The 22898-nt window shown below is 35.8% G+C and overlaps 4 protein-coding genes and 1 long non-coding RNA gene across 8 annotated transcripts; 3 read left to right on the top strand and 2 right to left on the bottom strand.

The window, feature by feature from the left end:
• Window positions 1-31: 31 nt before the first annotated feature.
• Window positions 32-2516, bottom strand: LOC125212239 (3-ketoacyl-CoA synthase 10-like). The gene is made up of 3 exons (XM_048112341.2): window positions 1938-2516; window positions 839-1464; window positions 32-686 (listed from the first exon to the last, which is right to left on the bottom strand). The coding sequence occupies exons 1-3, from the start codon at window positions 2355-2357 to the stop codon at window positions 134-136; spliced, it is 1599 nt and encodes a 532-aa protein (XP_047968298.1). The 5' UTR covers window positions 2358-2516; the 3' UTR covers window positions 32-133.
• A 2160-nt stretch (window positions 2517-4676) lies between these two features.
• Window positions 4677-7253, top strand: LOC125216395 (uncharacterized). 4 transcript variants are annotated; one of them, XR_016136801.1, is made up of 4 exons: window positions 4677-4825; window positions 5638-5877; window positions 6583-6673; window positions 6929-7253. It is a non-coding gene; the product is annotated as an uncharacterized LOC125216395 (long non-coding RNA). The 4 variants fall into 4 exon arrangements; XR_016136803.1 differs by having other exon boundaries at window positions 7027-7250; XR_016136802.1 differs by lacking the exon at window positions 6929-7253 and adding an exon at window positions 5950-6056 and having other exon boundaries at window positions 6583-6853.
• A 1655-nt stretch (window positions 7254-8908) lies between these two features.
• Window positions 8909-13180, top strand: LOC125211465 (uncharacterized). Its single transcript, XM_089066479.1, has 10 exons — window positions 8909-9643; window positions 10039-10131; window positions 10387-10488; window positions 10946-11214; window positions 11326-11457; window positions 11585-11707; window positions 11958-12068; window positions 12149-12366; window positions 12490-12643; window positions 12719-13180. The coding sequence occupies exons 1-10, from the start codon at window positions 9424-9426 to the stop codon at window positions 12935-12937; spliced, it is 1641 nt and encodes a 546-aa protein (XP_088922605.1). The 5' UTR covers window positions 8909-9423; the 3' UTR covers window positions 12938-13180.
• Window positions 13181-14791: 1611 nt separating this feature from the next.
• On the top strand, window positions 14792-16844 carry LOC125216881 (floral homeotic protein GLOBOSA). Its single transcript, XM_048118663.2, has 7 exons — window positions 14792-15082; window positions 15157-15223; window positions 15796-15857; window positions 15965-16064; window positions 16162-16191; window positions 16316-16360; window positions 16441-16844. The coding sequence occupies exons 1-7, from the start codon at window positions 14895-14897 to the stop codon at window positions 16588-16590; spliced, it is 642 nt and encodes a 213-aa protein (XP_047974620.1). The 5' UTR covers window positions 14792-14894; the 3' UTR covers window positions 16591-16844.
• A 3583-nt stretch (window positions 16845-20427) lies between these two features.
• Window positions 20428-22156, bottom strand: LOC125215488 (Ran BP2/NZF zinc finger-like superfamily protein). The gene is made up of 4 exons (XM_048116912.2): window positions 22013-22156; window positions 21476-21876; window positions 20837-20950; window positions 20428-20730 (listed from the first exon to the last, which is right to left on the bottom strand). Exons 2-3 carry the CDS (start codon window positions 21865-21867, stop codon window positions 20860-20862), a joined length of 483 nt encoding a protein of 160 aa, XP_047972869.1. The 5' UTR covers window positions 21868-21876; window positions 22013-22156; the 3' UTR covers window positions 20428-20730; window positions 20837-20859.
• Between the last annotated feature and the right edge of the window lie 742 nt (window positions 22157-22898).

Here is a 22898-nt window from a genome sequence, read left to right as displayed (position 1 = left end):
TGAGGACCAATTTCAAGCCCACTAGCCAATGTAACAAAAATATCTAAATTATGCACCAGGAAAAAATTGGAACACAACGTCCTTGCGTTAAGTATTAGAATAGTGTAACATATGTTAATGAAAACCAAAACATCTAAAAATCCCCATTCCCCTGCAACGGATACCTATCGATGCAGTCGAGCCAGGGGCCACTCTCCGGCCTCCGGCTCCTCCTCAGCGACTTCCAGACGACACTGTTGCACTTGAAACCTGATCCAAACGACAGCTGCCAGACTCGATCCCCTCTCCTGACCTGCTCCTTGGCCTCGAGGTAGGCCAGCTCGTACCATATGCTGCTGCTGGAGGTGTTGCCGAACCTATGCAGAGTGGCGCGCGAGGCCTCCAGATTCTTGTCGCTCAGCTTCAGGTTCCTCTGCAGCTCGTCCAGCACGGTCTTGCTCGCTGCATGCACGCAGAAGTGCTCGAACGCCAGCTTGTAGTCCGGGATGTACGGCTGGCCACCCTCGTTTCCGAGCACCGTCTTCCACACCAGCGTCAACAGGAAGAGGAGCTGCTCCGAAAACGGCAGGACTAGCGGCCCCAGCGTTGTGATGTTCGTCTTGATCGCGTCGCCTCCGACTTCTACAAGATCTTTGCTGACTTTTAGCCCCTTGTGCTTCTCGCTGTCTTCTTCTTGATATACACTCCTACACAATCACTCTTATAATTATATATACACTTAAAAACTTTAGGGTTAATTGCCTATAAAATCACGAATAATAAATCATTTCCGATTTGACTAGTCAAAATACAAATAGACTAGAATTTGACCAACGTGATTTTAAGATTAATGAGATACCTGAAGCTGCGATCGTCGGCGCCCTTGTGGGTGCGGACGATGTGCTCGAGGGTGTACTTAGCGCGGCGGTAGTCGCGGCGGCGGTTGGAGAGGAGGAGGGCGGAGCAGCCCATGCGGAAGTAGCAGTTGGGGATGAGCATGGAGCGGTCCTTCCCGGGGTACCAATTAAACCCGACCATCTCGGTGCTGACGACGACGGCGTAGTTGTTGGGGTTGGCCTGCAGCATGTCGCGGGCGAGGTCAAGGGCGATGAGGCCGGCGCTGCAGCCCATGCCGCCGAGGTTGAAGCTGAGGATGTTGCCGCGCATCTTGTAGTGGTTGATGATCATGGCCGAGAGCGACGGCGTCGGGTTGAAGAGGCTGCAGTTGAGCACCAGCACGCCTACGTCCTTGGGGCGGAGGCGCGTCTTCTCGAAGAGCTCGTCCAGGGCGCCGAAGATCACGGTCGACGCCTCCGCGCGCCCCTCCTTCATGGTGGCCGTGTTCTCCGGCGACCCGATGGATTTCGGGACGTAGGTCTCGTCGCCGAGGCCCGAGGAGTTGAGGATCCGCTTCTGGAATTCGAGGCTTGCTTCGTCGAATTTGCCCGATTTTCGAGCTAGCTCGATGAATTCATCTTTTGTTACCTGCATTACATCAGAATTGATGAACTGGTAACTAATCCTGATTTTGAAATAATGAATCATTTTGCTATTTTATGTCAGATTGCATTATTTTTTCCCTCTTAACAATTTCTTAAAATTGACTTGATGAAGCAAAGGGTCTTTCAATAGTAGATTCAAGAGACTAGATTTTAGTATTGAAAGGAAATCTAGCAAGTCCATTTTGCATAAGTATTCCTAGGTAACAAGTACATTGGTAATTTATCATAAGCATATATCATGTTCTATTAAATACAACCCCTCTCATTCGGATATTAATCACATATACGCATAAAGTAACTGTTTCACTTTTGTTTCCATTTTGTCCCATCAAAAAACACTAAAACAAAAACCAATTGGAGATAGAGAGTCCCACAAGAATTACATAAGTGAGTTATATTTTAGTTCAAATTGTGAATCTATATTATTTGACTTAACTCAATATATATAGATAATACCTTGTAATCGTCGTTTGGTCTGTAGCAAGCAAAATCAACAAGATAAATGGAACGCGGCAGCGAGAGGAAGTAAACCGACACCGTGAACACAAACAGCGCCACGAAAGCCACAACGGTGGCGAGATCATACCCGGCCGTGCTGTCCCAGACCCTCCGCCACATCTCCTCCCTGCTGAGGCTCCCCACCTCCGCCCCAAACACCAGCACCAGCGCCGGCACCGTGGCCAAATACACCCCATGATTGATCAAGTAGTGATACCCCAGCCTCACATACTTGAGGTTCACCGAATTCACAAACTCCGGCAGCCTCCGCCGCACCCTCACCGAGAACGTCATCGACCCGGCATCCGGCCCCGTCGACTCGATGCCGCGGTTCACGATTTCCGTCGACAGCAAGTCTTGCTCCCTCGCCATATTCATCGATCAACACTATTTTTTTTTTTCTTTTTTTTTTGGGTTTTTTTGGGATAATTGAAATAATGTGGTGGGGTGGATGATTGATGAGATGAGATCAAGTGGTGTATTTATGGTGGTGGTAGAGGGGCCGGCGGCGGAGTAGGGTGGAGGGGGGATTAAATGTGAGCACCGAAGGTAGTTGGTTAGCTTTCATAACCAATATTTATTTCTTGCATTTATGACAAGTGGTTCGAAATTTTACGACTCACAATTTCGTATAGATTTGGGCTCTTCTTTTCGTTTTAATTGTTCAATTTATAAGTATTCAAGAAAATTATTTGTGTTGAATTAATGGTTCTCTCTCCATTGTTTAATGTTTATATTGCCTAATTCCAACCAACTTATGATATATGTAGGGAGTATTTGCTTAACTAATGCTCCCTCCGTCCCACAAAGATAGTCCCATTTTGATCCGGAACAGGTTTTAAAAAATATAATGAAAAGTGGGTTGAAAAAGTTAGTGAAACGTGGGTCCTACTTTTATATATTACTAGTTTTATAATAAAATGTGAGTATGAATGAGTTAGTGGAATATGAGATCCACTACCAAAAATGGTAAAAAGTGAAATGAGATAAACTTTGTGGGACAGACGGAAATGGAAAAATGGGACAATCTTTGTGGGACGGAGGGAGTATAGTAGAAGTAAAATTTTGTTATCATTACCTATAGCAAAAATAACTAATGTTGTGCCTTTGGGATATATTAAGTTTCTTTAAGCTAATTAATAGTGAACTTTACTAAAACAAGTATCGGTGAATATCATTTGCATATTTATTTGATGTTTTATCGAACTATTCACACCGATAAATTAAAAAAGGAACATTACTCTCTTGGCTGATTCTGTACGATTACATCATTTTTCAACCTAGTTAGGCACCACAGATCGATAGGATAAAGGTATTATTAATTGGAAATATTAATACACCAGTTTTATCTATCGATCAGCTGTCACGCGGGTTGGGTTGTGAAATTAATTGCAATTCTTAATATAGTCCGGTTTTATTAAAAATTTACGTTTGATAGAACTCATCAAAAAAAATTGACTTAAATTGGAAGCTTTTATTCAATAAGCTATAATCATGACTACTAATTAATTAGTGTTTATATGCATGGATTAGGTGGGCGTGATTACGAAATTAACTAAATTATGCATGGGAATTTATTGATCGTATTCACGAACTTTCCTAAACTTATCAATTTCTCCATTATTATTGGTATAAGTGTGAAAGATGTTTGTACATTACGTTTTTTACAAAAAGCTTTTTTTTGCACATAAATTAAAAGCTGTCTTCAATTTCCAGATTCTAACTTTTCACAAAATATACATATAATTCAAGGTACTAATCCCACACACTAATTTTGGCACTAAAAATTAATGTTAAAATATATATAATTTTTTAGAGAGATCAATTGTAAATTAAATATGATCATGCACTAATTAATTATTAGGTTACTTACGTACTGGTTCGAGTTAACATAATTAAATGGCCCAAATACTATTCAATAACACAATTATTGTGCACATGAATATGGTGCTATATTTTGGAGTGAATAATTTGGTTGTATCATGTATGTGTATCATATAGAGATTATTTTTCTTTGTGTGTACGTATGAAAATCAGTTTCGCATTATTGAAAGAGTTGCGAAATAGAGACATTTTATAAATTTTTAAAAAAATATATAAATAATTTAGTATTAACTAACAAAAAGTAACAGTATTAAAAGATTCGTGTGCGTAAAAATTAATTAGGAGCATTCATTAACTCAAAATTTATAATTTAAATCAGTTCCTAATTCTTACACTAGTTAATGATGGTTTGTATAGATAGATCAACTAATAATGCTTGTGTGTGACTGAACATTTTGAATTTGACATAAAACGGAATGTAGAATAAAATACCTACACGGATAAAATATGTGTAAAAATGGTCTACTGTGTTAGTAGAAAATACTTCTTCCCTTCCATAGATATTCACTTTCTTTTCGATTTGTCCCAACAAAGCTTTCATTAAAAAATAATCAATAATAAATTCAATTATATTTTGTCTCTTATTACTTCATATTAACATATTCAATTACATTTTTTATTTGTATTTAAATATTTTTTCTGAAATCTGTTAACGGCCAAATTTCCCCAAACCAAATCCTGATTCATAAGCAAACAATTTTCCAATTTTATTCTTTTTCTTTTTCTTTTTCTTTTTCTTTTTCTTTTTTATTTTAAAGTAAGTCCAGCCCAGTTATTATTGTGGCCCATATCTGAAGTTAGGGACCTAATCGAAAGGCCCAAAACTTCCAAGTTTTCAGTTCGCATTGCGGATTTGGGGCCCGCATTCTCAGCGAAGCTCTAAAGTCCGGCCGTGCCGTGCCGACTAGGTGGCTGCAGATCTTCGCGAGCTTGTTATTCCGGCGTGAGCTTGTTAATTTAGGGTTAGTATTGCTTACCTGACTACCTGTTTATGCAATTGTTGGAAACGTGAACTAATTGATAATGTGCTGCTGTAGTTTAATTGAGTTCACTTGATTTAGCTGAGTTGAAGAATAGGCAGTAGTTGAGCTTGCTTCAAATGTTTACACAGCTTATGATTATTTTGGATGTCGATTGGATCGTCTAATGAACTATTCAAGCAAGTTTTGATCGAAGCAGAATATGACGAGAGCTACAGCTTGACAATTTCTATATCATAGTAATTGCTTGAGTCATCACGAAGTCGAAATTTGTTTGGATTAAAAATTTGAGTGGAATAATTTGATTGTGAAGATTAATCTGAGAAGTTGATTTTTTTGAGTTCAAACAATGGATAGATGTGATCATGTACTTCCAATCCTGCATAATGTACAAGTTTTGTGCTCCTTGCTATTTGAGATCAAATTGTGTGATGCAAATCCAGCAGAGTTCAGCTTTTAGAATTAGAAAGTGCTTTCAAAAATCTATGAATCTGTTATGATGCAATTCTTTTTAATACTTATGCATTTCTTTGTTAACATGGAAAGTGGTTCATTGACATTGTTTAAGAAGTTGGTTCATAGTGGATAGATGTGTTCATGCACTTGTCCTACATTGTTTAGGAGTCTTGTGCTACTGATTGTGTGACACCAAAGATGCATAGGAAGGCTAGAATTTGTAATGCACATAAGAATCTGTTATGGTGTAATTCCACACTATCCCTTGCACATTTTTTCATTGCCATACTTGCACATATAAGAATTTGTTTGGAATAATTCCAGTCACTTCATTCCAGCTTGCACAGGAGTTGAGGTTGATATTCTATATGGCTGCTCCTGATTCATCCATTAATAACCATCGGCTGCATTATTCTGTCAAAATAGGGTATAAAATAGAAAAGATTCCTGAATCAAAATTCCTTTGCCTCTGAAGCTGCTTCCAACCATATTGCTTTGTCTGTGACATCCATATGGAATTCTGCTGCTTTGAATTTAAAATCACTCTGTAAAGGAACGACACTAGTCTGTTCATCAAGGTAAATTTGTTTTTTTTTTTTTGCTAACATAGGTTTTCAAGACAATTTTACTTGATTATTTCATAATTGTAGGTCTGGCTGTTGTTAAAGTGGTATGAAATAATCCCTTAATGGTGCTCTCATTTTGAGTTTGGCAGTTGTCTTGTTACTGGGGCTTTTGAGATGTTTTAACATTTACTGTAAGATTTAAAACAACTCCTCTATCAGTTATTATCTTGTTTAAGTGAATTTAAATGAGGGCCTTATGAGTTACTTTGCCTTTGATGCATGCTACTGTATTTTCCAATGAGCATGAAGGACAAAGCATGAGCCAAGTTTCTGTAAACATTCTAGGATAGAAAAGTGTTTCATACAAAAAGATCGATAAAATAGGCCTCAAAGCTCAAACTGAACTCCCGCGCTAGGGCAAAGATTGGCATTTAGCTTTGGGGCTCGTTTTGACATGAGTTTGTGGACCACTAACTTTGGGGCTCATTTTGACATGAGTCTGTGGACCTTGAATTCGGCCGTGGGGTCATTTTAGGAGACCCTATTTCGGTGTCCCGTTTACATGTGAGTCCAGTCCAATCAATCAACTGGACATATTCTTTAAGGGCGAAGAGATGTTGTTATGTAATGTCAGTAATAGTCTTATTGATTGGATGGTAGTGGTGATTGAGTTGTATATTGTTAACTTGCCTTTTGTTTTCTTTTTTTCCTGCACAGGCCAAGAATATCCCCTCACTGCCCTGTGCCATCACCATCCTCCCAATATGCTTTTTGGCGGAATGGGTGTGATAGACATTACACATGCAATGTATGTATACATGTTTTTTTGTATATGTATGTGTCTGTCACTGTGTGTTTGTGTGTGTGAAGAAATTAATATAGTAAAGTATAGATGTAGTATGATTGTAGAGAATGTCAGTGTGTTACCTCTCTATTCAATTTGAAAAGCTGATTTATTGTCTTATGCCAATATATTCCTTCTGAAAAAGTAGTATAGGACCATTTGCATCAGGATTACATGTATATTCTATTAATGTGTAAACTCACATTTTTGTTTGTGTAGATATTGGTGATGATACATGCCATATTTCACCGATCACTAAATCAATCCTCAAAGCTCTGCTTTTCAAGTACTTAATCTTATTTCTCGAAATTTGATAGGTCAAATGGTGGGGAAATCTTCACTTTGCTCCACTCAATTAGGCTGCAAAACTGGTTACATAATGTATTGTAATGATCATATTACAAAGTGGAGTAATGTAGTAATCAGTTGGTGGAGGATTGGTCATTAAACATTATAAATAGTGTCACCCATATACACAAGTGTGCATCACCCACCATCTGCATTATTTATATAAAAAATCACTGCCAATTTGACCTCAATTAACAGATCAACAACCGGCAAATTTGCATGCAAAATTTAATATATTACTCCCTTTCGCCAAATGTAACATGTATGACAATGGATGAATAGTATAATAAGCTTATTTTGCCCTTCAATATTGAGGTCTACAGACTCCTATATTATATTTTGATCAAACAGATACAATCTCAGTCATAGAATCTACTTTATCAATAGGGTTAGATGAAAGCTATATATAGGGACTTATATACTGTCATAATGCAACTTTAATGATCAGTTATAGAGTTGACTATATATATAGAAGATTATCAATCAAACAGATTAAGACACTCCATCAAATTAATTTAAAGACCTTAAAATGGTCAACTTCAACCCTCACCCAACACCCACAGGAACAATATTGTATCATTCTGATATAAGGTAGGTTTGCTGTCACACTATAACCGGTGAATACAATAATTTTTGGACCCCATTTCGTGAATAGCAACCAACTGTCATCAGATCAAACATTACTATTTGCTTTCTCTACATAATTCGCTAATACTAATAACAATTAAAAAAATTAATGATGGTGGTATAAATGAATATTCTCGTGGCTAAAGGGACTGCTATTATTAATGCTTTCAAGTCGAGTCTATCATATCTAATTTCCATCATCAAGAGAAATTAATTTTACACATGCACACACTTGGTAACAATACCAGATCCTAAAGGGACGAAACATACGAGGTTAACCAAAAAAATGATAAAAAAATGATTATCGATTCAAGAATGTAAGATTTTCCTTTTTTTAAAGTAAGAAGAGGCAGAGAAATATCTTTGAGCTGGTATTGAGCATCTGGCGCTTATATGTTGAAGTTCCAACGAAAACAAACGAAGATAGTGACATTGTTATTGCTTAGTAAAATATTTCCTCCGTCCAACTCTAAATGACACATTTTTTTTCTGATATTTCTAAAATAGAAACATCATTATCTCTACTTTTTCTTTCTTACTTACTTTATTCTCTCCACTTAACTCACAAAACAACACAACATAAATTCTGGTGTCGAGAAGAAATGCTCCCCTTAGAATGGGACGGAAGTAGTACGACTCGAAACCCAATGAAAATAGAAAGAAGGGATGTGAGGTGGACCATCAATTTAAACTACGAGATGCATGGTCCTTGTTTGGCTCCTCGATTTAATGATCAAGAACAATAGGTTTGTTTTGCCACCAAATGTGGGAGTGATTTTCAAGGATCATTTATATGCCTATATCACTATATGCCTTATCCCACCCTATACTCATGCTAACTTCTTTTAGATTAATAATTTTATTGACTTTATATTAGAATCCATCACTAGTTAATGATTATTTAATTATTTTCACTATTCAATCAATTAATAGCTGCAAATCATCGTTCATTTAGTGTTAGAATATCAATTCCTTTTATTATTTTGTGAATCACTATAAAATATATAAAAAATAATCTCATATCACGTATAAATAATCAGTTTCTCCATTAACAAGCAAAGGGTTGTTCATCCACATTAACTATAGCTTTTAAATCATTGATCTAAAATTAATGGACCACATCGCGACAAAAAAATAATGAATAATTGAAAAAACGGAAGCAAGGATATAAAAGTAATTTCCACATAGCCAACGTTCGTTTATGAATCATGATTTGAGCAAAGAGTTCAAAAATCAATGGAAAAACGCCTATGCGATGCGTCCATGGCGTCGGTATTTCTCTCTGCAAAATTTAGAGAGAGAATGAGATGGATGAAAATAAAGTGATTTTTCGGTTCACGCCAATTCCCACTTTTCTGAACCTCATCAAAAAGCAAAAGGACGAAAAAGGAAAAGAGCATAAAATCGCAATTTCATGAAAATTTCTGCTTTAGATTATTCTCCAGTCTTTATTTCACTTCATATGGGGCACATCACTCCATACATCCGTTAAAGTAGAGATTTTGCATTTCTATAGCCCTCATTCTTCGCCTTTCTCTCTTATTTTCTTGAAAAAGGATTGAATTTTTAAACTTCGCGTGTTCTCTCTGTGTGGAAAGCAGATGCATTGACCCTCAAAGCTTTCAATTTCCCTCCCTTTCCTTTAATGCTGTAAACTGAATTTGCGATTGAGCTTCATATCGAAAGAAAATTTGTGATTACAGAGGCGTATTGCGTCAGTTGATTGAATGATTTAGAGAATGGGTGGTGGAATTGGGGGAGGGAGGGTGGAGGTGATTGCTGCGAAGGGGTGTTCGAGGCTGTTCATGGATTTCTCTTCCTCATTCAGAGGAATCTCGACGTTTTCTTTGGAGCCGCCCTCTCCGGCTGCCGCCGCAGTGCCAGAAACTCCGGTGAAAACCGTGAAAGCGAGAGGCCCTTTCTCCGGCCTTGTCATTTGCGTGACGGGGCTCTCTAAAGGTATGCATACTGCTACTAAATGTGTTTAGCTCTGTGATTTATATGTGTGTTGTATCAGTATTGTGATTGTTGTTGCTTGGTTTGGGAGTATGTATGTTGAGATTGATGAATTTAAATAAGTTATATGCAGTTGCAATATAATTGAGAAGCTCTTCTTGCTATTTAGCTGTCCATAAAGAGAAGCAAGTGGCCATTTCAATCCCTTCTTTAGTTGAAAGTGATGGTTGATCAACCTTGTTTTGTTGTGGTTGAATCAAGCTGTTTTGTTAATTGGTGATCCCACTTTTTTTAAACCATTTGTAACTCTAAAATGTTTTCCCATTGTGAATAATTATTGATGCCCTGTTAATAAATTAGTACAGATATATCTTCTCATTTATTGTGTTCATTTGTAGAAACAAGGAAGCAGGTGAAGGAAGCAACGGAGAGATTGGGAGGTCAATACAGTCCTCATCTCCATCCCCATTGCACTCACTTGGTGGTTCAGATATCCTTTTTGTCTGTGCATGTTTTACTATTTAGGTTCAATAGCACTGTTATATTATCCTCGACTGCATTTGGCTATTACTGATATAGAAACAAGAGTTTTAATTTTGTGAATCTCCCATCAATTTATCTTGTGGTGAGATATTAGTTTTTTCTTCCTTTTGTTGCAGCAGATGAACATAATTGTAACTAAATCCACTATTTTTAATTATTTGAGAATCCTGAGTATGGTTGTGTTACCCTTAACATTTATTACAGCTTTCAAGGACGTAAGTTTGAGCATGCTATGCAACATGGAACTACAAATGGTTTACTCCTGGTAACAATTGGGTGGTTTGTTGATAGCGTCAAAAGGAATGGTAATAGTTCTGTCTTTCACATAATAATTTTTCTGCATTTGTAGACTTTATAAGTTGCTACACACTGTGGTTACGGCCTTTATCCTTTAAACCCCATGACCAGAGTTAATTGTGTTTCCGGTTTTGATGTAGCCTGTTTCTAAGTGAGCTTCTTAAACTTCAAATATTCATTTGAATAAAATTTATTTCGATAAGATACATATATGCACCTGCTAATACTTATATACTGTGCCAAAGATAACGATAATATCTGTATTTCCCTGTACTGATACTGAGCATAGCAGGACTTTGTTTTTTCGTATGTAGATATTTTGATTACTGGGAGACTAGAAAGATAACATATTCTGAACCTTTGGACACTAGATATTATGCTTCTCAGACTTGGTTGATGTGATATTCTCTACTGCATGCATTCTGTTTGAGCTACAATGGGTGGTAACCACTGGGTTTATTTCAGTTAGGCTGAGCGAAACACAGTACAGTGTTAATAGCATCGGAGATAATGGTCTAGCAAGTAATGACTCGAAACGGCTTGATCAGAACTCTGGTGCTGAAAATTCGTGTCTGCCTTCTGGTTTGCTTAAGCATAATAAACAACCCGAATTTTGTGGAGCTCCTGGCTCCCAGTTTTCAGAGAGGGAGAGTAAAAGATACACTACTTCATCATCCTTTTCCGGTCAATCCTTTTATGTTGATGTGGATGTACCTGCAGAACTTCTCAGTAAGGTAGGCTCGCAGTTGATTAAATCTATGGTCTCCGTTTGTTCTCCAATCGTACTGCCTCGTCTAAACTATTTTTAATGCATTTTGAGAAAACTGCATCAAATGTGTTCTTAGGTTTCCGAGGCTCTCTCTGCCGAAGGTGCTACCTTAGTGGACCAATGGTTTGTTGGCTGCAATGTTAATTATGTAGTATGTGAAGGACCTTCTGTACAAAAATATCTGGGACACTCGACCAACGTTGTAACAGTAAGTTCTCCAACGTTGGGCAGATTTTTGTTTTGATATTTTGGTTAGGATTGTGTGAATTCACTCGTTCTGTCCAGTAAAATTTAACATATCGTGCTCATGATGCCGTTTTTTTCTCCCCCTTCAGCCACTATGGGTTCTAAAGTCTGCAAAAGAAAAATCTCTTCAAAGACTCGTCCATTTATCAACTGATCTAGCCAGGTATACTGGAGCAAGGGTTGATAACCTCCGGCATGATGTTTCCCACGAGGTCTGGACTAAATCTCTTAAAAGACTCTTCCATTATTACATTTACAATTACTTGATAACTCGAATTTTTTATATCCACAACCGTGTGAACTTGATAGATATAATTGGAGGTGGTTTGATCAGAATTTCCCCGAACTTATTCTGTATTTTATGGAATATAATGTTCAAATTGTTAAGGACATTCATTTTTTCTGTTTTTGAGTAGATGTTATATACCTTTCCGTTTGAGTTTTCAATTGAAATCTTTTCAGGGAGTGAGTAGGGTGACTTGTTCTGCTGATAAAGCCAGTCATGAAACAAGGCAAATAAAGGTGACACTAGCCAAAGATGGTGTCAGAAAACGTCGGAACCGTCAAATGCAGGTTGATATTTTTCCTTGAACTCATTGATAAAAGGATATGGTTAATCTGGTGATGACTTGGTGGTGGTATTATGATTGCAGACATGCCAGACTCCAATACGGCCAATAACGCCAGGCAGTCTTTTGGATTCAATTTGCTGGTCAGTGTCCGAGCCAACCTCGACTGCATCCATTTATACAGAGTCCTCAAGTGTCGAGAATGGCGCTGAAGACCAGCCACCCGTGTTCTTTGATGCCAAAGAAGATGGAAAAGAATCCGAATCTTCATTTGTGAACTTATCCCGACCTCTCACAGAAAGGTTAGCTAAAACTCTTCGCTACTCTTATACGAAAATCATTTTCTATCGCCTTATATTCTGTGTACTACAAACTTGAAAAGTACTGCTCTATCTCATAGCTTTTCATACATGTTAAATGTGCAGTGAGAAGACCGAGTTAATACTAAAAGGCCCTTTCCTTACGATCATGTTCCCTGTCGACCGGTTCTCTGAGATGGGCCCTTGTTCGAGAACATTCTTCAGCAACAAAGGGTTTACATGTTTGCAGGTGTTAGATTATATCTATGCATTTTATCAGGTATGCTTTTTTCTTGGTATCTTATGATTCAATGATGCAATGCAGTGATCTTACAATATATCACTTGATTTTTAGGAAAATATGTCTAATGAGGAAATAGAAGTTGCCATCTACACAGACTCGAGGCATGCTGACTGGCTCAGGTCCATCTACTCGAGCAAGGAAACAGCAGAGTGTGGTCATATAGAATTCAGACGGATTGATTTTCTTGGCAGTCGGAGGAGTTTTGAAATGTTGAAACGCATTCAAGGTGACAGTAACAGTAACCTCTACGAGTTATTGATCAGAGCGTGAGCTCCGTAAACCCTCTCCGAATATCCCATCAGTTTCTGCTAACATATGATCAGTTTGAAACAGGGATATATAAATCTGTATATGTTCATAATATCAGCCAAGTTGTGTTTCACATTGTCAAAATGTAGTTTTAAGTTTTTTATTTGTATTTCTTGCTGAATTAGTTGTTGATGATAATTCAAGATACATGTTATACTCTTTTATTCAAAAAAATAATGTTGACATCGTCTTCAGTTTGATCTCTTTAATTGGTTCAATACTATTGTCATAATGTGTATCACTATCAATCATCATTACATTTTTATTTTCATTTTTATTTTGCATTTCTAAGTTGGGCTAGAAAGTAAGCCCAATACAAGATATCGATATCAAACTCAAATCTCATGTATATGTCCAAATCAAGACATGACTAACCCTAAAGAGAAGAGAAAACTTTCGAACTCACATTTTGAGAAGTTGAAAGTTGAGAATACATATAAATTAATGTGCCAAATTAATTCTAAAAATATTTATATAGTAGTTTTCATTAGGATTTTAAGCAATAATTATGTATGAGTAATAATTGTAATGTAAGTATTTAATATGTGAACAAGGCGTAGCTCAAGTGGCTAAGCCGATGCATAAATAATACTCTCCTTAATTAGAGGTTTTAGGTTCAATCTTACATCACCTAATGCAAACCTATATATACTCTATGTGTGGTTTTTTTTAAAATAAAAATCAAACAAACAAAAAGTTTGATAGCAACGTTTCATTTATGGAAACACAAGCATCGTGGATATATGTCGTTCAATAGTTCCTAATTAATTAGTTTAATCATCTAATTGCGTATTAATCATATAAACAGAGAAGTGTCAAGCTCAACCACTCTTTGCGCAATGATAATTTTATTGGAGTATAGTTTGCACAATTTATTCGGTAAGAAAAATATTAGTATAAAAGATTTCATGCACTTTATTTAGTCCCATATCCAATCCAACTTATAATAGTATCCCCGAAAAGAATGAACTAGCATATAAATGTATTGAATAGTAAAAAAAAATTCAACCAAAATAATTTCTTATTCAATAAAAACTACTTATTGGTTATGAATTAGTACAAAATAAAGTGATTTTTCGTTAAATCTAGTAATGAGTTACTATAACCCTACTTATGAAATGATATTCAAGCTCAACCTAAATTCATTTAGCTAAAAGAATAAAGTCTGATTTATATAATTGGATAAATATGAGATCAAATATTTTTATTGAATTCCTCACCCTTGCCAGGAATATCGAATCGAGCCACATAGACTTGACATTTTGACTAAAATCTTGCCTTACATTACACACTTATTAATTTGGTGGTCGAATGTTGTTGAGACTCAAAACCGGATTGATAACACTTTCCTGTCCCATCTCATATCTTATAGAGCTATAGCCCTTCTAAATTCCCATCAATAGCCATTTTCCTTCTCTGACCAACACTTTGATTTTGATTTGATGGTAAAGATTTCAATTCAAGAAACACACTAATCACAAGTAACCACATGATTTCTTCTCTCCACCTCTCACTGAAAACCCTAATTTCAAGATTACTGGAAACCTACTAACCCTATCCACAAGAATGAATAAATTACTGAGTTTCATCACTTCAATTGCAAGGATATAGAGAGACCAAAAGACAACAAGGTGAAACCAAGAGAATAACAATAAAACCATAAAAATTTAATCTTTTATCTTTATTTATTACAGTTGGCTAGGCTTTGTCAACAGACCGTAATTCCTTAAACGGCTGTCTTTTGCTGAGTTTTTCGAAAGTTTCTTGTCCCTCATTCCTACAAAGGGAAAATGCCATTGCATACCCCTCATATTCTTATCAATTTCCCCTCTCCTTCTTCAACATTAAAAGTGTTTCTCCTGGTGTGAAAAGGCCAAACAAGAGAGAGAAATAGAGAAAAAAAAAGTGATCTTTGAAGATGGGTAGAGGCAAGATTGAGATCAAGAGGATTGAGAACTCAAGCAACAGGCAAGTCACCTACTCCAAAAGAAGAAATGGGATCATGAAAAAAGCTAAGGAGATCAGTGTTTTGTGCGATGCTCATGTTTCTGTCATCATCTTCGCCAACTCCGGCAAGATGCACGATTTCTGCAGCCCTTCCACTACGTATGTTTTTTTTTTTTTTTTTTTTTTAGTTTCTTGATTTTTCACTACCTAATTTCTATGTTTGTCTTTGAAAGGCTTGTTGACATGTTGGATCAGTACCACAAACTGTCTGGAAAGAGGCTCTGGGATGCAAAACATGAGGTATTAAAATATCATAAATTTTAGCCCTAGAATTCAAGAATTTGGCAAAACCAACATGGGTTTGTGCTAAAAGTGTGTAAAATGTCTCAAAGATTGGATTTTGTGAAAGATCTTTATATAGTTTGAAGGTTTCCATCTCTGGATCTATCCTTGGCCCTTTCTGTTTCTGCTACAAGCTTCCATTTTAGCACTTTTCCATGACAAAGAACTCCAAAAACTGCATAAGATGTTACATCTGTCAACAGATCTGGTAAAAAATTGTCATTCTCTCTCTTTCCTTTGGTTGCTAAAATTTGTGAAAGGAAAATTATGAATACTACTGCAGTTTCTTAGCACAAGAAAGGGAAATAAACTTATGTATTTATGTACCCTCAAATAGAGATTCAGTTGTAGGGCTCCCCTTTTTGTACTTGATGTGCTCCTTCTTGGCCTGTTGGTTCTTATCAAGATTTCAGTGGTTTTTTGATTGAATATATCATTAGCTTAATCTATAGATCTGCATATTTATGTTTATTTATTTATCATTTATAAAGGATCTACTAACATAGTAGTATTACTGTTGAAAAATGCAGCACTTGGACAATGAAATCAATCGAATCAAGAAAGAAAATGACAGCATGCAGATTCAATTGAGGTTGTAAGAATTTGGGGTTTTCTTTTTCCTCCCTTTTTCTATCTTGATGTTTCCCATCTTCCCATTTTTTTTTCTTGAAATTTAGAATATTTTTTTTTTTGGCCCAGGCACCTGAAAGGAGAAGACATATCTAATTTGAATTACAAGGAGCTGATGGTGTTGGAGGAAGCCCTTGAAAATGGAATTACAACTCTCAAAGCCAAACAGGTCCTTATGATTGCATACATAATTCAGTGGAGTAGTACTATTTTATAAATGATTATGTATCTAAAATCTCCTTATTTTCTTTTTTTTACTGTGACAGATGGAGTTTGTGCGGATGATGAGGAAACATGTATAAACATCACACCACATTCTCTCAATTTTTCATTTCAATAGTATTGGATATAATTTTTCTCTCTTTTTCCACACATGTTATGTATGTCTACTAATGTTTGTGTTACTAAAAATAATTCCAGAATGAAATGATGGAGGAGGAGAACCAGAACCTTCTATTCAAGCTGGTAATAGTTTGTCTACACAACACATATATCTGAAATTGTGCCATTTGATTGAGAAAAATGTTGAATTTTGTGATGAGCAGCGGCAGATGCATTTGGATCCGATGGATGATAACGTGATGGAGGCGCAGGGCGTGTACGATCAGCAAGTCGCAGACTATGAAGCGCAGCAGCAGATGCCATTTGCCTTTCGCGTGCAGCCGATGCAGCCTAATCTGCAGGAGCGTTTCTAAGAGCTCCCTACTTACCTTAAAATTTACAAATAACTACACAACTTGGGATTTTAGTTGATGTTTGTGGAAGACTACTACTGTAATGTAATGTGTTAATTTGTTGGTTGTCTAAGTGTGTGTTGTGAGTGGTGGTGGCTGTCTTGTTCAAGCCTAAACTACACTATTCTCTCCTAGTATGTTATTGTGACTTGTAAGAAGACTTTGTAATGAACTAGTAGTGTGCTTTATCATGAGTTTGCATATCTATTTGTGATCATGCTGTTTATGTTTATGGTTTTTTTGTCACCCCATCACAAATTCTAGGGTTTGAGATAGACATTACATACCAATGATATTTGTGTTCCTTTTCCCCTTGTAATTGTTTTTGAGAATGAATCAGTGATCAATAGGTATTTTTCATGACCCAAAATATTATAGGGCCCAAAAGCACATAATTTCATACTCCGTCCATGAAAAATAGGTTCATTGTTGGACGACATACGTTTTAATGAGAAATTGGTAAAATTAGAGAGAAGAAAAAAAGTGGGTAAAGTATGAGATAATGAGAAAAAATGGGTATAGTGAGAGAGAAAAATTTATTTTTGAAATGGGACTATTTTTCGTATTCACCCAAAAATGACAAATATGACTATTTTTAATGAACGGGGAGAATATTTATTAAACATAATAGTAGATCCAAATTTTAAAATTCAGCTCGAAATTTCTGTATACAAGCTAACTAGATTATTAAAAGTCATGGCAGTTGTTTATGATTAATATTGTTTCTTTTGTAGTAGGTAAATATGAATATTTCATAAAAGTAAGATATCTATTTCTTGTTGGATTTACAAATTTTTATTTTTATTTTTTCATTTGTGTAGGTTTTATTGTGTCATACTCCCTCCGTCCGCGAATATGAGTCTCATTCCATTCCGGCACGGGTTTTAATAAATGTTAAGAAAAGTGAGTGGAAGAAAGTTAGTGGAATAGGGGTCCCACTTATATATATTAGTTTTAAATGATATGTGAGTGGAATGAGTTGGTGGGATGTGGGGCCTCTTTACCATTTATGGTAATTATGAACCGGGACTCCTATTCGCGGACGGACTAAAATGGAAAAACGGGACTCTTATTCGCGGACGGAGGGAGTATCTACTAGCTAACTAGATTATTAATTAGTTCTTGGGCTTTTATTTCAATCTACCTTTATAGCTTTATCGGATAGGCTGAAGCCCATAGATTACAATTAAGCTCTTGGGCTACATATAAAACACTCTGGGCCTTTATACCTAAAAAAAACTGGCTTTCCAATATTCACTTTATTATTGCATGATATTTCATAGAAATAAATGTTATATTAAAATAAATTATTCTACTTATAACCTATATCAGTTTGTATGTAACTTCAAATAAAAAATAATCAAGATGGTTAATAAATGGTGGGCCCAAATGGTTTTAGTGGCCCATTGAACCTTAAAAGGTGTTTAAGGGCCCATTTAAAAGCTTATTACACAAAGTCAGCATGGCCTACTAACTCAGTAATTATGCTTTTGTGCTACTCTCCGTAAACACAAAAAGAAAGTAATTAAAAGCAATCTTTTTCTTTTTTGAGTGAATAAAAGCAATCTTTTTATGGCACTTAGAATTGTTGGATAAAAATCTTTCACATTTTTTTGCAATCATTGACTATCACAGTTGTTAGTTTAAGATAAAAATCAAACCCATTTTTTATTAGTCTATAATGGTATGTGTTTGGGGGGCCATATGGATTTAAAGTCACGGTTTAAAGGTGTCCAAAGTTTCTTTCACTACATGCATGAATTTGAGAGCTTTTCAATTGATGTAGAATTTATATGATGATGTGACAATTATTAATTGTCTTCATCCTCTGTCTCTTTTATTAATGCTAGGCTCTTTTCAAATTTAAAGAGATTTTCAAGGTTTCAAAATACCTTTGATTCATGAATCATGATAGATCACTATGGTCCAATTAAGTAGATTTAGCTAGAGCCTACTTTCATTACACATGCATGTAAATGTTTCTAGAGTTTGTCGAAAATTATATTCGACCCTATAGTAGATCTTTAGAGATGTTGTCGACTCCATAGGCGGTTCAATTCAAAATAAAAGGGAAAATGATGGAATTTAATGAGATATATGAATTGATTAGTAGAGAATATGTGGTGTGGCAAAGAATTTGGCTTGCGAATTTGAAAGAGTAAATAGCATATAAAAGATGAAGTTAGAGAAGATGGTTAAGTGTCACATTGCTTTTTTTTCTTGGAAAAAGGGGGAATGTGGAGGAATAATTTAGTATTTTCAGTTATCACAAATGCAGTCAACTTTTTTGTGTCTTTTTTTTTCATTTGTGTTAGTATTTGCCAGATTCAAATTGTACGAGATATTCTGATAGTACTGTTTTGCAAATATATAAAACAGCTCAGTGTAATTATTTAGGGAGATCAACTAGGAAAATATGACATTTATGACCATTTGTGTGTCTTTAATTGTTTTTTCAATGTTTACTAATTATATGTGTTCTCTCCGAATCTGTAGTTTGCACAATTATTAGAAAATAATTTCGTTTTTTTATCTGTCTATATACACGTGTATGTGATTATCACAAAATATATTTCCTTGCGAGTCTCTATCAATATTTTTTTCTACGTTTGTCCTACTAATATTAAGTGGTTTCGTTAGTCCAATGTGTGTATAATGCAGATTCTCATATGTTTGTCCAAGCTCGCAACCATTCCACCAATTTCAACGACACGGTCGCATCTATTTGGAGCAACCGACGCCCTTGGCAGCCGAATGCCGGCCGACCTCAAGTGAATCAATTCATCGAAGCCATAGAATTGGTGAAATGAGGATAATACAAAGAAGTTGAGGTGTGTATAAACAAAGCACATGAATCAATTTTTGTAAAGCCTGCTTAAAGGGAAGCAAGAATCTCCCTAAAAGCGAAATAATGGAGTGTAGCAGCAGACATTAATCAATTTTTGGTGCTCACTTTTTGACCACTTCTCTCTCTCCTTGTGTATGCAGCCCAATGAGGAGGTCAATGACAAAAGACTCCAAAAGAATGTTGTTATCTTAAAAGCTTTGGAATCCAATGTGAACTTGGGATTTCTTAAGCACCTTAAATCTCTTTTCATTTCATATAATATACATCTTTCAACTCAATTATTAAAGCCTTAGCTCAAATCAGTTTTAGTCTTAATCAGTCTTATCAATTCGGCAATAACATATATAGTGATACCATGAAATTATATATAGTACATGTCAAATTCTAAAAGGAGTTGATATGCAAATGGTAATGTATTTTCTAAACATATATAGAACTTAATAATAGTATTCGTTAATCTATAGATTAAATGATAAAGATGAGACACCAAAGATTCTCCTTAATGAAAAGACCATTAGTTTAATTTGCACCTACGTACATTATTCCAATTTTTGTATCTCTATTTATTTTTTAGGTATTAAGTATATGTTCAAATTACTATTATAATCAAATGAATTTTCTTTTATTTTACAAGCGAACTAAAAATCATCAAAAATAAGGTGTTAAATTTTTTTTATTAATATTAATACCAAAAAAATGATTTCCAAAGCCTTAAATCCTGACGAATATATACCGTACAAATTTATTACTACTATACATCAAGTATAGATTATACTTGATAGAAATGGTCCCTTAAATTTAATCACATATTGTTGGTTGATGGAGTAATAAACATACACACTTATTACTAGAAAAAAATGGGCTCTTAAATTTTTTAAGGACTCTTGGTCTTAACTTTATACGTACAATAAAAAAGGGCAATTTACCACAACTTTATCGAATTTATGAAATAAAATAAAACTGGTGGACACGTAGATATTAATTAGATCTCAAAACAGCAAGGAAAGTACATGACAATAATTAATATCTCAAACCAAACTACAATTACTACTAATAAAAGATTCATCTCTGCGTACCATGAATTGACCTAATGCTCCCTAAAGTTCAAAAAAGGAAATTAAAATATTACAAAAGAAAAAAAGATGAAAATAGAAAATGACGAAATTCCAAAGTAGCTCCAAAAAGAAACATTCATCCTCGTCCTTTGTGTTCAAATCTTGATTTTCTCTTTCATTCGCTTCCAATTCTTGAACCTGAAAACACAAATCAAATTCAAATTAATTATTTAAATTAAATTGATATGTCCAAACAACGTAAGAATTGAAATATAATTATTGGGTGTTGTTTTTAAATCTCTACCCAAAAATGGAGAGTCTGTTGAATTAGAACGAAGATTTGCTCCCGGTGTCTCTCGGTGCATTGCACCTAAAGCACTCCATCCTGCTCGCGAAATTGTGCTCGTTGCAACCCGGCCTGTGTGAAGCAGCAGTTATTAGTTCTCATCTCATGACATTAGAAAAACATGTAATTCTATATTATTGCAAAAAAAAAAAAAATTCAAATTTCATGCTATATATTGCAAGAGCAAATCCACATAGAATATGGTCGAGTGATCTCGCTATAAGCCATAAGAGCTGGAAAAATTCATTAAATTTGGCCTTTGACTTTAGTGTGCGACAACTCATGAGTCCCTATCGCCCGTATCATTTTGGATGTTGGATAATTTTGGTTCTTTACCCAACATCCAACGACAAGAGTTTCGTTTCCTGGATCCGTCATCGTATATTTTTGTACGTAAAATTGTACACTTGTATTACATTATTAATACTAGTACACCATAATACTTACATATTATGCACCAAAGACACGTGAATTTATTTACAAAATTAGATATTAGTACTGTTCTATCATGCAACAAAACCGAATTAGTAACTAATTAAACACAAAAATCTTTAAATAGAAAGTTACAATGTGTAACCAACTAATTATTATTCTTACCTGGCGCAAATCCAGTCGCCGGATTTCCAGCCCGAGCGGCCCCCGGCGCCGGCGCCTCCGACTCCGAACCCGAAGGCACGGGCCCTCGACATCTCAGAGTCGAAAGCAGCGGGGCCGCTGTCGTCCTTGGCGGCCCCGCACTTGAAGCAGCTGGAGCGGCTGGCGAAGTTGTGGGCCCCGCAGTTGGCAATGGAGCAGTACCAGTCCCCGGGCCTCACGTCCGGGCCCGTGAACCCAAAGGCGACCGCAGCCGTGGCGGACCCTCTGCCCCCGAATCCTCCATAGTCCGCCCTATCCCCGGGCCTCGGGTCCCCGCAGCGCTGGCACGAGTCCCTCCTCTGGAAATTGAGGTGCTGGCATGACCTGCAGTTCCAGTCTCCTGGCCTATTCATTTTTTCTCCCTATACATACATAAACATACATAAAAATTAGTCACATTTTCCCATCTCAAAAATTAATTAACATGCATATATATATGATAAAAATAAATAAATAAAGAATGAAGAAATTGATGTTGAGAAAGATAGAAAATCTTACTAGGTTACAAATGAGAGAGATAAATGAATAATAGGATGTGTGGGGAAAATGGTGGTGATGAAGAAGGGTTATATATAGTGGGGAATGGGGCTCGAGAAGCGAGGAAATTCCTTTGCAAATATTCTTCACTTGTGGAACGGAATCACATAATTAAATTTAAATAACAAAAGAGAGAGGGAGGGAATATTATGGTGGTGGTGGTGCATCATTTGCAATAATTATGTATAATGAGAATATGGGATTCTGTAGTAAAGATGGTAAATATTTCGTGGAATTTGATAAAGCTTATCTGCCTATGCTTTTAAGGCTACTGGATTTTGGAGTTTCTCAACAAATTCGAGTACCCTTTGCTTTCCAGCAATTGCTTTCTTTTCAAATTTGTAAATCAAATAGCTATAAATTAATTCTAATTGGACTAATGAGTAATGAACCCTGGTTAATTAATAGTTAGCTTATTCAACTAATGTAACGGAGATTAAATTTGAAGAGAAAATGAAAACTGTAATTGATATTCAAATTTATTTAGAGGAAATTCAAATATATGTGCAGTTCGGATAAGCCAGAATATTTTGTACATGTGACAAAAGAAGACGACCGTTAATATTAATATTCGAAGCGAGAAAAAGAAGTAATTAGCATTTGTAATTGCCAGACAAATTGAATATTCCAAATCTTTTGCAATGACCCCATTTTATCTAATTGTCTCTCTTTCAATAATATACCCTCCAGACCAACTCTCCAGCAAGTCACTATATAACTTAAAAATTGTGATTCCTTTTTCTTTTATTTCTTTTGAATATTCTTGGTCTCGTACTTGAAGCTTGAGTTGTAATATGCCAAGTCAAATATATGCTACTACACTCTCAACTTTAATCACTTTAATTTA

The sequence above is a fragment of the Salvia hispanica genome, chromosome 3, assembly GCF_029641045.1.
Source record: "Salvia hispanica isolate PSC_SH4W2 chromosome 3, Shi_PSC_v1, whole genome shotgun sequence".
Lineage (NCBI taxonomy): Eukaryota > Viridiplantae > Streptophyta > Magnoliopsida > Lamiales > Lamiaceae > Salvia > Salvia hispanica.
Note: the sequence above shows the minus strand (reverse complement) of the source record. Positions and strands in the feature narration are given on the sequence as shown.